At 52.6% G+C, this 13,192-nt stretch overlaps 1 protein-coding gene across 3 annotated transcripts in view; it reads right to left on the reverse strand.

Moving 5' to 3' along the window:
- Dnmt3a (DNA methyltransferase 3 alpha) overlaps positions 1 to 13,192 on the reverse strand; it is a 116,637-nt gene that overhangs the window by 48,650 nt on the left and 54,795 nt on the right. For all 3 annotated transcript variants that reach the window (XM_070025150.1, XM_070025149.1, XM_070025151.1), the window contains exons 4-6: positions 7,640 to 7,910; positions 2,066 to 2,109; positions 1,469 to 1,615 (exon numbers count right to left, since the gene is read on the reverse strand). In XM_070025150.1, the coding sequence (XP_069881251.1) occupies positions 1,469 to 1,615; positions 2,066 to 2,109; positions 7,640 to 7,910 (462 nt within the window). The remainder of the gene's footprint in view (positions 1 to 1,468; positions 1,616 to 2,065; positions 2,110 to 7,639; positions 7,911 to 13,192) is intronic.

Below are 13,192 nucleotides of genomic sequence, written 5' to 3' on the forward strand. Positions count from 1 at the left end.
CTCCTCCCCCCTGGCTTGGAACTTTCTCTAGAGCCAGCTCTCACTTGAGGGGGAGCTAAGGTGAAATGCTGCCGCACTCTCAGACACTCTCTTCCTACCATTGTGCCTGGAGAAGTGATTCCCCTGTCTGGTCTGCTTCTTCACCTCCTTCCCTGGCTGGTCCCTCACGCCCCATGAGCTGTTTTCACCAGGCTCCCAGCATACACAAGCAAAGGCACCAGCTCCCACACACTTGCCAGTGCCCAGTGCCCAGGCCTGTCTGCATCCCACTGGACACACTCCCATCTTCCCGGGCCCCCTCACAGGCCCCAGCCTGCACACATTGGCATTTCTTTCTTTTTTGGGGGGTGGGGGTCCAGTCGTGGGGCCTGAACTCTGGGCCTGGGCACTGTCCCTCAGCTCTTCAGCTCAAGGCTAGCGCTCTACCACTTGAGTCACAGTGCCACTTCCGGCTTTTTTTTCTTTTTTGCTTATGTGGTGCTGAGGAATCGAACCCACGACCTCATGCATGCAAGGCAAGCGCTCTACCACTGAGCCATCTTCCCAGCCCACACATTGGCATTTCTACAGACAGGATTCTGGAATTCTCTCTGCTGGGCGAGCTCCTGGGCTACTGGAGGTTGAAATGCCAAATTCTGCTCTTACCCGGCCCATGTACCTCACACCATAGATTCCCACCCACCCACAGCTTTTCTTCCCTTTGTCCTACCACCGGGGTGGATGGTTCAACCATTATGAGGCCAGGCCCCTAGGGTTCCCTGCCCTTCCCATCCATCAGCAAGTGCTGAAGAGTCCACCTCCATGACACAGCCTGAAGCTGAATCCCCTGTTGCCACCCAAATCCACAAGGACTGGGCTCCTCTGCACAGATGCCGCCATGGCTTCCCAGGGCAGTTAGCAACCAGCTTTGGGCAGGACCTTGAGACCCTGGATGACCTCTGCTTGTCTCCCCAGCCTTGCCTGACTCTACTTTCCCCCTGCACACTGGACATGGACCTGCCAAACAAGTCAGCACCTTGTTAATGCTGTCAGCTTTGTGTAGAACATTCTCCCTGCCCCACTCATCTCAGAGCCGCCACCTTTTTGGTTGCTTTAGAACTTAAGTGAAAGGCCATCTCCTCCTCTAAGCCGCTCAACCACCTAGCCTAGAGTTGGCCTCACACTGAACTTTTGGTTCCCCTTGTCTGTTTTCTAGCCCATTTCTCCCATCAGAGTATTGACACTATGAGAACAGGAGCTGAGTACACTGCCTGGTATACAGTAAGTGTTCCATAAATATTTGTTGAGAAAACAAATGAACCAGCTACTGCTTAGGGATCATCAAGTATGTCCCTGGAAATTATAGGAGTCAAGGGGGAAACCCAGGCTCAGCCAGAGCCTGCCAACAGTTCCAGAGTGTGGCTGGAGCTGACTTTTAGTTTTCCGGTTCTGTAGGGTAAGCTGGGGCCTGGGCCAGAAGGCACCTCACCTCCCTTTTCCAGCGTGCCAGCCACTCGTCCCGCTTGCGCTTGCTGATGTAGTAGGGGTCCCCCGCCTGGAAGGTGAGCCTCGGCATGGGCCGCTGGCGGAGGCTGGACTCCCAGCCCAGGCCACCCCGCAGCCGGCCCCGGGAACCCTAGGCAGAGAGATGGCAGAGACACAGACAGGCATTAAGATGGGCACTGATGCCCTTTCAGGGTTTGCCCCCTCCTGGAGGGGAAAACGAGGGGGCCACTCACCTCTAACAAAATGGGAAAATTTGGCTCCTGGCCAAAAAGGGTTGGCTAGGAAGCCCTGGCAGGCCCTGTCTGGGCCAAATAACTGAGGGATGTGTGGTTGGTAGGAGCATATGGACAAAGCTGTGAGGGAGGGGTGTGATCTCTGGAGGATGAGCTGGCTGCCTGACTGGGGGACTTCCAGCCTCCACCCCCACTTCCTCTCCCTTTCACAGAGGGATATCAAAGAAGGGGTGGGGACCCCACCCTCCGGCCCCCCTCACACACACACACTCGCCACAGTCCGTCAGAGGTGGCTTTCTTCTAGAATCAGGATCCACAGAGCCCCACAGGGTGAGGAAAACACTTGCCTCCATTTTCATGGTTTCGATGTTGGTCTCCTTCTGTTCTTTGCCTGTGAAGAGGGAAGAACAAGGGGACTTTTGGCACAGTTGTAAGTAGCTAAGGGGCGCACTGAAGCCGGGGCCCTGGCATGCACTGGGAACAGGGTCCTCCTAGCATCTGGGTTAAGTGTCATCCATGATGACATGCCATGTGCCAGGCAGGCACTGTGCTAGCCCCAAAGGACTCAAGTGTGAGGCCTGGAGCAGAAACAGAGAGAGAAACAGGGGGATGGCAAACTGGGTTCAGGTTTCAATGCTGGGACAAATCTGGGCTGTGGTCTCTGGCCCACTGACTGTCTCAGGTACTCAGAGAAGGTGCTCCCTTCTCTGCCCTCAGAGGGAACCTTTGCTTCTTCGTGTGGTAAGAAAGGTACCCCAGAACAAGATTCCAGCTAATCAGTGTTTACAAAGTCCTCCTGCAATTCTCAATAGCATGGCCCTATCACTGCCTTCCATTCTGACCTGCTGTCAAGGCCCTAAGCTCAGCCTCTAATCCTGAAAGCTTGTGTTTGGATTTCGGCAGGCTCAGGGTGACCTCCCTAACCTCGCCTGTTTCCTCACAGAAACAAGTTGGATAAATGTTCTAAAATCTCTGGGCTGGGGGAGCACAGAGTGTGTAGGGCAGGGCTGCTCACACACTAAATGCTGGTGCTCTTCTCCTTCCCGGAGATCCTTGACACGCGGCATTTCCTGCTCCCCTGTCCTTAGTGTCTCCCAAGTTCCTGTGCAGATTCGTTTCAGGAAGGGACGGCTGGCTGGGAGCACCAGTTCCCACAGCCCCATCCTTCGGAAAGAGCCTTGTCTGGGCTTCAGGACTTGTGGTGTGGAGAGGCGAGGCTGCAGCCTGTTCTCCCTCGCCCCCCTGCAGAGCCTCTGGTCCCCACACTGCAGAGGCCCTTTGGGGGATCAATACAGCTGCAGTTGGGTGGCTCTGGCGAGCGTTTGGTTGATGGCCTGCCCACCCTGAGAAGGTGAGGGGTGAACCAAATTCCCCCCTCTGAAGCCAAGTATTGAGCTTGGGCCCAAATCAAGGAGGTTCCTGGGGCTGGCTCCTGGTAGTTTGAGGGGTGGGGAGGGGAGACAAAGGGCCTCAAACGGAAAAAACAGCCCCTGCTTGTCTCCCAGCTCTGGGGCGGAAACCACCGCAGCATTTATGGCTCCGAATCCTCAGCCTGAGGTGGTTGTGGTGGGGGTGTTTCCGTCCCTCTCCGCAGACCTGGCCTGGGTGGCCCTGCAAATGCCCCAGGGCTCCCGGGCCTGGGTGACAGCAGCTAGGGAGGCGGCGGGAAGGCCGAGCCCCTGCGGGCCGCCCCGTGGGCCCGGCGAGGGGGCGTGGCCCGGCGAGGGGGCGTGTCGAGCACGGTGTCTGTCACGCAGTGCGTGGGTGGGAGAGCCACGCACTGGCCAGCGCGGCGTACGTGACCCGCCTCCTAAGGTGCGCTTTGCCCTGGTCTCAGTCTCTTCCCCTCCCCCTCCTCCTCCTCCCACCTCTCCCTCCTCTCTCCTACCACAGCCGGCTCCCCACACTTCTCGGGGGTTCCCCCTCCGCCCTTGCTGGCCCGGCCCCTTCCCCCTCGGTCACGGGCGCTGGGCCCGGCCAGGCCTGGGCTGCCAGGAGGGGGCGCCTGCCCTGGATCCGGCTGGGCCGGCTCTGCCGCGGGCGGGCGTCCGCATCTGGGGGCTGCAGGTGGGACAGGGCCCTCAGCTGCACGCCTCAGCCTCCTGGGACCCTCCGTGGCATGATTCCATTTACGGGTAGTCATTTATTCATTAGAAGGGAAGGAAACCAGCGCTGAAAAGAACTGGTGATTGAGTACTTGTCCAGCCCCTACATTTTTCAGACGAGGAAATTGAGGCTGGGGGAGTGGAATGACTTACAAGTGGAGCTGGGGTCACGTGGCGGGACTCCTGACTCACAAGGCTTCTCCAGCGTTATTCTGTAATGCTGCCCATTCCCCCAGCCAAGCTTCCCCAAACAGAATGACTTTTCCTTATGCAATTTCTAACAGGCTTCTTTCCGCAATTTTCTCCCTGACAGATTGCCATGCCCACTTGAGTGAACACGCATGCGCGCGCGCGCGCGCGCACACACACACACACACACACACACACACACACACACACACACACACACACACACACACACACACACACACACACACACACACACACACACACACACACACACACACACACACACACACACACACACACACTCCCTCTCTCTGTCTCTCCTCCCACTGTCCCCCTGCAGCCTGGTCCAGCAAACCACAAACAGGCTGCCACGGAAGCCCATCGGTCAGCTGCTCTCTCAGTGTTTCTCTACAGCCCATATGCTCCTGGGCAGACCCAGGGTCCCAGGTAGGTCCCAGGGTGGCCCTGGCTGGAATATGACCCCTGGCTACATCTCAGGTCTAAGGGAAAGAGGAGGTAAAGAGCTTCTAACACTTACCTGTTGGTCTGAAAGTATATTCGACCAGGAGCCACAGTAAATTGCCTTTAAGAGAAAGGTGTGACTGGGCCGAGGCCAGGTATCCTCAGAGGGCAGGCACTAGCCCAGTACCAGGCCCCAAGATGAGCAGAGAGGAGCTTTGGGCTGACCACCTTCTTGGCCTTCACTAGCTTCACTAGTGGGCTGACCACCTTCACTTGTCCTTCACTATAATCTCTGGAAAGTTATCTAACCTTTCTGAACCCTTGGTGTCCCCATCTGAAACTGGAAATCATAAGGATGAAGTAAGAGAATAAGGATTCTCAGACCTCACTATGCCCAGATATCACGAGGACCTCCTCAGGGCACCTCCACACATCGTCAGTGCTCAGTGACAGCCAGCCTGCACTCCCGTTCACCATGATCACCATGTGTTAACACCAGGCATTCAGGTGCCATCCCCAACATGGCCTCCCTGTCCAGGTGCTGGCTCTTAGCCTTTTGCTCATCTCCATCCCCTCTTCCTGATCCTGGCTTGGAGCATGTCTAGGCCACCAGATGATGCTTCTTAACGGCCTCCATTTTTGCTATATAGGACTAATGATAGGGACTCTGGGAGAGATGGCTGGAACATCCCTGAAAAGAGCTCCAGAATGAGGGGAACTGAAAGGAGACCATGGCCAAGTCACTTCCTGCCCTGGGGCTTCGACTCCTTCCTCATCTGAACCTCCCAGTTTTGGCTGGCTGACTCTGGGTCAGCTGGTTCTGGAATGGTGGTTGGCCTCCGTATCCCAGCACCCCACAGAGTCTCCTCCCACTTCTTTAGATAACACCTCAACAACCTTAGCATCCCAGCCACTCCACTAGCTGATCTCTGAGGCCAAGAGCATTTGTACCCACCATGCTCAGCCTAAGATTTTGAGAACCTTCATGTCTGGAAGTCTCTAATCCAGAAATCAGTCTCGACACCATTTCATTATCTCTTGTATCCCTGGCATGTGTCACTCCCCTTGTTCTATGACAGTATCATGCTTTTCCTGATGCCTGCAGTGGCCTCCTACCTTTCATCCCACTTCCCAGTCTTCCAGTCCATCTGGGATCCATACGGCAAAGTGATCTTTCCAGTAACAGAGGCCTGTTGGGTCACCCCTGAGAGGGCCTGCCTTGGCCACCTGCCACCCACTGCCACTCACACCCTACCCACTCCCTACTTTAGTCTTGTGGCTTCTATCACATCCCTGGGTATCCTGCTCCCACCTACCAGGGACACCCTTAGAGCACTGATCACCAGACAAAGTCACACATTTTAAAGTATTTGGTGTCCCTAGCCAACAGTGAGGTCTTGGAAGACCAGAACCAGGCTTCTGTTTCCCGAGATGGGCAGGGGTCCTGACAGACTAAACTGTACTTAATGAATACCTATTGGCTGATGGCAGGAACTCCTGAAAACAACCAGAAACTCAAACTTGGAAATTCCCAACTGCAAATAAACCTTTGAGGCCAAAGAGCAGCCCTGGAGCTCTGAAGTTAGAGTCAGGAGAGACTTGCCTGGACCTAGTCTCCATGCTAGCAGTATTCTAACACTCTGAAAGTGAACTAGGTAGAAGCCCTAGGGGAGCACCAAGTCAGATTGGAAGTTGTGTGTGTATGTGTGTGTGTGCGCGCACACACGTGTGCATGCGTGCATGTGCGTGCACTGCTAGTGTGGCTTGAACTCTGCCTCTTGATCTTGTTTAGATTTTTCCACTTAAGGCTGGTGCTCTACCACTTGAGCCACAAATCCACTTCCAGCTTTTTGCTGGTTAACTGGAGATATGAGTCTTACAGACTTTCCTGCCTAGACTGGCTTTAAATCACAACCCTCAGATCCCAGCTTCTTGAATAGCTAGGGTTACAGGTGTAATCCGCCAGCACCCAGCCTACCATGTCTGTTTGGGAAGGACAATGGGCTTCTGGTTCTTTTGCACACCTGGCATTAGCAACTGTGGGGAAGAGAAACATTCCCATGAAGTGTGGTAGACAACAGGAGGGCAAGCCCCACTCCAGAACAGCGGAGGTGAGTGAGAGGCACAGGAGCAAGATTTAGTGAATCCTGGCTCTACCACTTACAGAGCTGGAGGCTGTGAGCAAGTCATTTTATAAGCCATAACTTTATTATTATCCCCTTAAGATGGGGATAATAAAACTTCTTGAATATGATTGTTTGCCTCAGAAAGTGCTTTTGCACATAGTGGAGCATCATAAATGTTTGTTGAATAATGAATGAAAGATATCTTTAAATAAGTTTGGGAATCTCTTTTCTGGAAATGTTCCCTTCTGCATAAATATTAGTTTTGGATTCATGCAAAACAAGGATGCCAATTAATCAATTTACTCATGCCATCATACACACTTGGAAGGAAGACTTTTTGAAATTAAAATGCACATATGCAAAACAACCTGGCAGGGCCCTGGGAGGATCAAATGTGATAATGTATGAGCAAGTGCTGTGTAAACTGCGAAGCCCTGTACAAATGCTAGTTGTCCTCATTACTAACTTGTTTACAGCTTGGTTGGCCCTGAAATCTCTGGCTTAACCTGAAAGAGAAAAGTGGGCAACTTGCCAGCATTCTGAGGCTAAGCCAAAAAGTCCCCAGATGGAGAGGCCTGGGCTGGGCTGCCCTAGCGGGCGCTCCCTCAGCCTCATCGCCACAACCAGATTCCCAGCACCATGAGCCAGCTGCAGTCCTCTGCACTGGAGGAGGTGAGCAGGCATCTGAAGAATAAGAAGACCAGATGGGAGGCTGGGGAGGAAACTGAGGCACACACCAGCCAAAAAGGAAGGGGGGAGGGTACCTGTTGTCCTAGTCTAGCAATCCTTGGCTTTATGCAAACCCACTATTGCCAGAGCAGGCTTTCCCCCCACTCCATGTAAAGCCAAACTTCCAGATTTTCATGTAAAAATTCTTGATTTTTAAAGTACTGGCAACTATTTTTTTTTTTAATATCTAAAACATTATGTGAACCAAATAAATGTGTAGAGGCTGCATTCAGCAGGCTGCTTCTAGGCCATAGCCTTGGCAAGTAGACTTCCCACCCCAGCTCACCCTCCTGGACCTGTGTGGACTCACCCTCTTCCGCGGGGGCTCCTCGGCCCTCTTTGGGTGCACAGCAGCCGTTCTCCACTGCTCTGGAGGCCTCAGGTGGGGTCTCAGCTGCACCTTCTCCCTCAGCTGGGGCCCCTCCCTTCTGCCCCCCAGCGGGGCTCCCCTCCTCTGGCTGGGGCTCACTCCGCTTCTCCAAGTCCCCATTCGGTAACAGCTCTGAGGGGCCTGAGTCCTGGGCCGTGGACGGGGACTTGGAGGGCACGGCAGGATCCTTGGGTGTGTCACTGCTTTCCACCTGGAAAAAGGATGAGAGACACACAGGGGAGGATTAGATCTTCACCTGTGATCTTCACCTGTTTTGGATCAAGGACCCTCCAAAGTTTTGGTGGAAGTTCTGCATCCTCTGTCCAAGAACCTGTGTTCTTATACTGCCAGCAGATACGTTTGCTTTCAACATCAGAGGGATTGTGGGCCTGGCCCTTGAAGTTAAAAGAGTTCTGTGGACTCTAGCAGAAGGTACAGGGCAAGAAGCTGAGTAGGTTGGCCAGCCTGGTCCCACTTCTCCAGGGCCACCCCTAAGGTCCTCAGCTCATGAAGGCTCTCCCACTTCTAAGCCTTCTCTGCAGCCCCTCCAAGCAAATGCTCTTCATGCTATCCCTCATTCGAACTGGGTCCTCTCCTCAGAAGATGCCACCAGATCAGTGGTGGGGGAGCTGGCCTCACTTTGGTGGTCAGTGCCCTTCCAGCTTTCCTTCTGGTTTTTCAAAGCCACAGGGTCAAAGGACGCCTCCCACAGAAGCCTCCGCCAGGCCCAACCCTGGCATAGCTGCTTGCCCTGCAGCTCAAGTCCCCTAACAGTCCATAGCCTCCTAAGCATAGGATTCCACAGGTCCTTGACACTTTTCACTTTCTCCCCTGGGGAACTGAGGACTAAGCCTGCTAAGAAGGAAAGAATCACCTGGCTGCACCCTGGGCAAAGCTTCTTCAGGATCTCAGCTTCTCCAGGAAGCAACTGAGGCAGCTGAGCCTCTGGGAGACCTTGCTCAAGGCCAGCTGCAGAGAGAGCAAGAACAGAGCAAGGGCAGGAGAGCCAGTGCCCGCTGTGCTGGGAAGGTGCTCTCCGCCCTCAGCCACCTTGGAGACAAGTGGCTGAGACATGCCAGGAAGAGTGGAGATGTTCAACTTGGGGCTGGAAGCGGCAGGATCCCTGCACTCAGCACTCTGCCACCCTCATGGGTGCCACGCTACACTCAGTTAACCCTTCTTCTGCAAAATGCCTCGGGTCAGGAAGGCGACAGGCAGGGGCAGACTGGGCTCAGCAAGCCTAGCTAAGGCACTGCTTGCGAAGGACAGTACACCTGTAAGATGACTGAGCAGGCGCAACCAATGGGCATGATGTTGCTCTCACTCTTCCTCTTTACCACCAGTCAGGTGAGGGAGGGGTTCTGGTATGGTGCAGCATAGTGGCTACAGGGTAGCTGTCTATAGATAAAGACTATGTATGGAATATCTCAAAAAGCTGGATTGTGAATGTTTTCACCATAGATGAATGATACATTTTTAAGAAGCTAGATATGTTGAATCTGATATTCTACATATATCAAAACATATGGTAAACTATTGATGTGTACAATTTTGTCTTTATCTTTCAGTTAAAATAAACTTAATTAGTAATAAAAAGTCAGGTATATTATAAAAATGCAAACTGCATAACATAGTGTTAAAAGGTTAAAACTCCTATTTCAATAGGTTGACTCCAAAATCACCCATGCACGCACTGTTCTAAAACCCACTATTATCTGTTTGTCAAGCGTCTGTTTTAGCCTTTTTCTTTGCAGCCATGTATGTCATGTTTACCCACACAGATTCTCACACACACGCACGCACACACACACGCACATGCACGCACGCACGCACACACACGCGCGCACGCACACACACACACACACACACACCCAGATCCACACCGTGTGATTATAAAAAGGTCTCAGGCTACTCATAGCTTCTGCAACTTTCTTCCCCCCTCTCCTAACAAGCACAGTAGGCATCACTCACACTACTGCATGTGGCTCTGCCTCCTGCCAAGTGATGCCCATGATTCATTTGAACAATGGGGAACTTGGGCCAATTTTCTTGCTGCTACAGAGAGTACCATGGTGCGTGCAGACCCTGACACCTGCGGGTCTCTAGAAGGGGTGTCCTGGCATGGACTAGTCGGGTTGAGGGTCTGCCTGTCTAAGCATGGGGAGAACAGCACAGCACTGCAAGCGCAGCCTGAGATACACCCCCACCCCCCTTGCTCAGCCTCACTGCCAAGGCTGCTTGTGCTCTAGAAGTCTGAGCCCACTGCTATCTGGTGAGGAAGATCAGGAGTGGCAAATTGGACAAAGGCCTTAGAAAAGCCCTACAAACACAGTGTCCTTCCAGATATTCTTCTCTCCTGGCTGGGCTTCCCACCTGAGAAACCTCCAAGCAGCTCTCCCAGGGAAGCCACACCTAGGCATTCCTCAGAGCCAGGGGGCTTATGGGCAGTAGCAAGAAAAGGGAGTGCCTGGTGAGAAGGGGAAGCCAGTGGAGCCAAGGCAGCTGGACACAGAAATGAAAGTGGAACAGATTGCCAGCGGCTGCCTCAGCCTCCAGTCCTGTGGCCCACCGCACGATCTAGAATATACCTCACTGGTGTGAATCCGTCACCCGCTTCTGGGTGGGAAAGAGAGGTGTGCACTGCCGCTCTGGTAGCCACCCCCCTCTGAGCTGGCACCAGGCCCCTAAGATGGCACTACAGGGAGGTGAGAGTGGGTTACACCTGGTGAAAGCAATTTCTCACTGTGGTTGGGTCTTCCTTTAGCTACCTGCTGCCCTGCAGACCTGCGAAAGACCACTGTCACTACCTACCTGGGGACCACCTTGTTTCCTTTTACCCTGGACTCAGCTTCCTATTCACTACCTGCTCCAAAGCATAAGGATCCAGGAATGCAGCTGAGACCCAACCTTGGCAGAAGCTGGCCCTACCACTTTTGCCCACTGAGTTAAACTCCTACCGCAGCCATGCCAGGAGAACTCAGGTGTCATCTCAGACACACCGTTTTCTCAGAGGAGGAGGGCAGTATGCTAGGTGGATACAGGGTGGATGGGAAAAGCCACACAGGTTCATTCAGCAGCTGAAATGGTCACTGGTCCACACCAGGCTCTCTTCCCAACCATCTCCATGCTCCACTGCCTACCTCTGCCCCAGTGAGCCCCATTAGCCACAGCTCAGAGATTAGAAGGAGCTGATGACTCCTGCCATGGTCATCCCCAAAAGCTGGGTGTGGTGGCTCATACCAGCAGCAGTGAGAAGCGCAAACAAGAGGATTAGGAGGATCATGGTCCAAGCTAGACTAAAACAAAAGTGAGACCCTATCTTAAAAATAACCAGGGCAGGGGCTGGGAAGGGGGCTCAGTGGTAGAGCGCTTGCCTTGCATGCCTGAGGCCCTGGGTTCGATTCCTCAGCACCACATAAGAAAAAAGCCGGAAGTGGCGCTGTGGCTCAAGTGGTAGAGTGCTAGCCTTGAGCTGAAGAGCTAAGGGACAGCGCCCAGGTCCAAAGTTCAGGCCCCACAACGGACAAAACAAAACAAAACAAACAAACAAACAAAAATAGGGCAGAGGCTGGGTACGTGGCTCAGTGGTAGAATGCTTGCCTAGCATGCATGAAGCCCAGGGCTCAATTCCTCAATACTACGTCTGAAGTGGCACTGTGGCTCAAGTGGTAGAGTGCTAGCCTCGAGCAAAAGAAGCCTAGGGATAGTGCCCAGGCCCTGAGTTCAAGCCCCAGGACTGGCAAAATAATAATAATGATAATATAACCAGGGCAAAAGCATGGCTAAAGCAGAACATCTTCTTAGCCAGGGCATAATGGATTCAAGCCCTACACTGTCAAAGATAAGAAGGACCCCTATGCTAAGTGTGATCCGCACTGGGGCTCACCAGGGTAGCTAGGCAGGGCAAATCCACCTACTATAGAGAGGGAAGGAAAAGAGGGAGGGAGGGAAAGGAGGTCAGAGGGCAATAGAATAATGCAGCAGTCCAGTCTCTGGGAAGGAGCCATGGTATCTCGAGTGAGAAGCCTGGGGGAAGACCCTGGGTTTCATGCCTACAGTCTTTCTGTTTTGTTTTTTTATCAGCCGTGAGCCTGAACTCTGGGCCTGGGCACTGTCCCTCAGCTCTTTAGCTCAAGGCTAGCGCTAGCTCTACCACTTGAGCCACAGTGCCGGCTTTTTCTGCTTATTGTTGAGGAATCGAACCCAGGGCCTCATGCATGCAAGGCAAGCACTCTACCACTGGGTCACCTTCCCAGCCTTCATGCCTATAGTCTTCTGCACCTGCCTACTGGCTGCCCTGTAGCTCCCCTCTCTCTACCCTGTTCCTCTAGTTTATCACTCCTGGAGCACAGGGACTTGTTTGATCTAGTGTAATTTAGCATAGAAACAGGGCATATGGCAGTGCTCAATAAATATTTTCTCAACCCAGAACTGGAGATGGCTCAGTGGTACTTTGTATGGCATACACAAGGTCCTGGGTTCTATCCTTGGCACTGCAGAAAAATAAATATTCCCAGTGGTTTCATTCATGAAAAGGACTAGGTTAAACATGTGAATGCTCTGCTCATGAGCTCAGAGCAGGCTTCAGCCATGCTGCCATATGAGATGAAAGTGCTGGACCAGCTGTTTTTGTTTTCTTTTGTTTTGACAGTGCCATGAAAGGAGACAACACACTCCTGAAACACACACATTCCACCCGTCACCTCTGGCCACCTCAGAAGGTGCTGGCAGCAGCTGCAGATGACAGCTTATTTTTTTTTTTTTGGGTCCGGTCTTGGGCCTGGGCGCTGTCCCTCAGCTCTTCAGCTTAAGCCTAGTACTCTACCACTTGAGCTACAGCGCCACTTCTGGCTTTTTTCTTTTTGCTTATGTGGTACTGAGGAATCGAACCCAGGGCCTTATGCATGCAAGGCAACCGCTCTACCACTGAGCCACCTTCCCAACCCCTGAGTAAGTAGGATTATAGGTATGAACCACCCAGCTTTTCTTAGAAACAAACAAAAAGACCAACAAAACCCTGTGATAGAATATACATAGAATTTATCTTAGCTATTTTCAAGTATATATTAAGTACATTCACTTTGTGCAAGCCATCACCATCATCCACCCTAGAACCTTTTCATCCTAGACAAAAACTCTATTCACTAAACAGTAAGCACTGGTGCTTGGTTAAGGAATATTTTAAAATCTGTCTGCCAGGTGCCTGTAGTGCATGCCTGTAATCTTGGCAACGCAGGAAGATGAGATCTGACAATCACAGTTCAGAGCTAGCCTGGGCAGGAAAGTCTGTGAGACTCTTATCTCCAATTAACCCACAAAAAAGCTCTAAGTGGAGCTGTGGCTCAAGTGGTACGACTCCAACCTTGAGCAGAAAAGCTCAGGGCATTGCCAAGCCTTGAGTTCAAGCCCTAGTAACTGGCACAAAAGAAAAAGAGAGAGAGAGAGAGAGAGAGAGAGAGAGAGAGAAAAGAAAAAATTCTCCCCTCTTCATCC

This window comes from Dipodomys merriami, unplaced genomic scaffold (genome assembly GCF_024711535.1).
Source record: "Dipodomys merriami isolate MVZ:Mamm:240054 unplaced genomic scaffold, mDipMer1.0.p SCAF_17, whole genome shotgun sequence".
NCBI lineage: Eukaryota > Metazoa > Chordata > Mammalia > Rodentia > Heteromyidae > Dipodomys > Dipodomys merriami.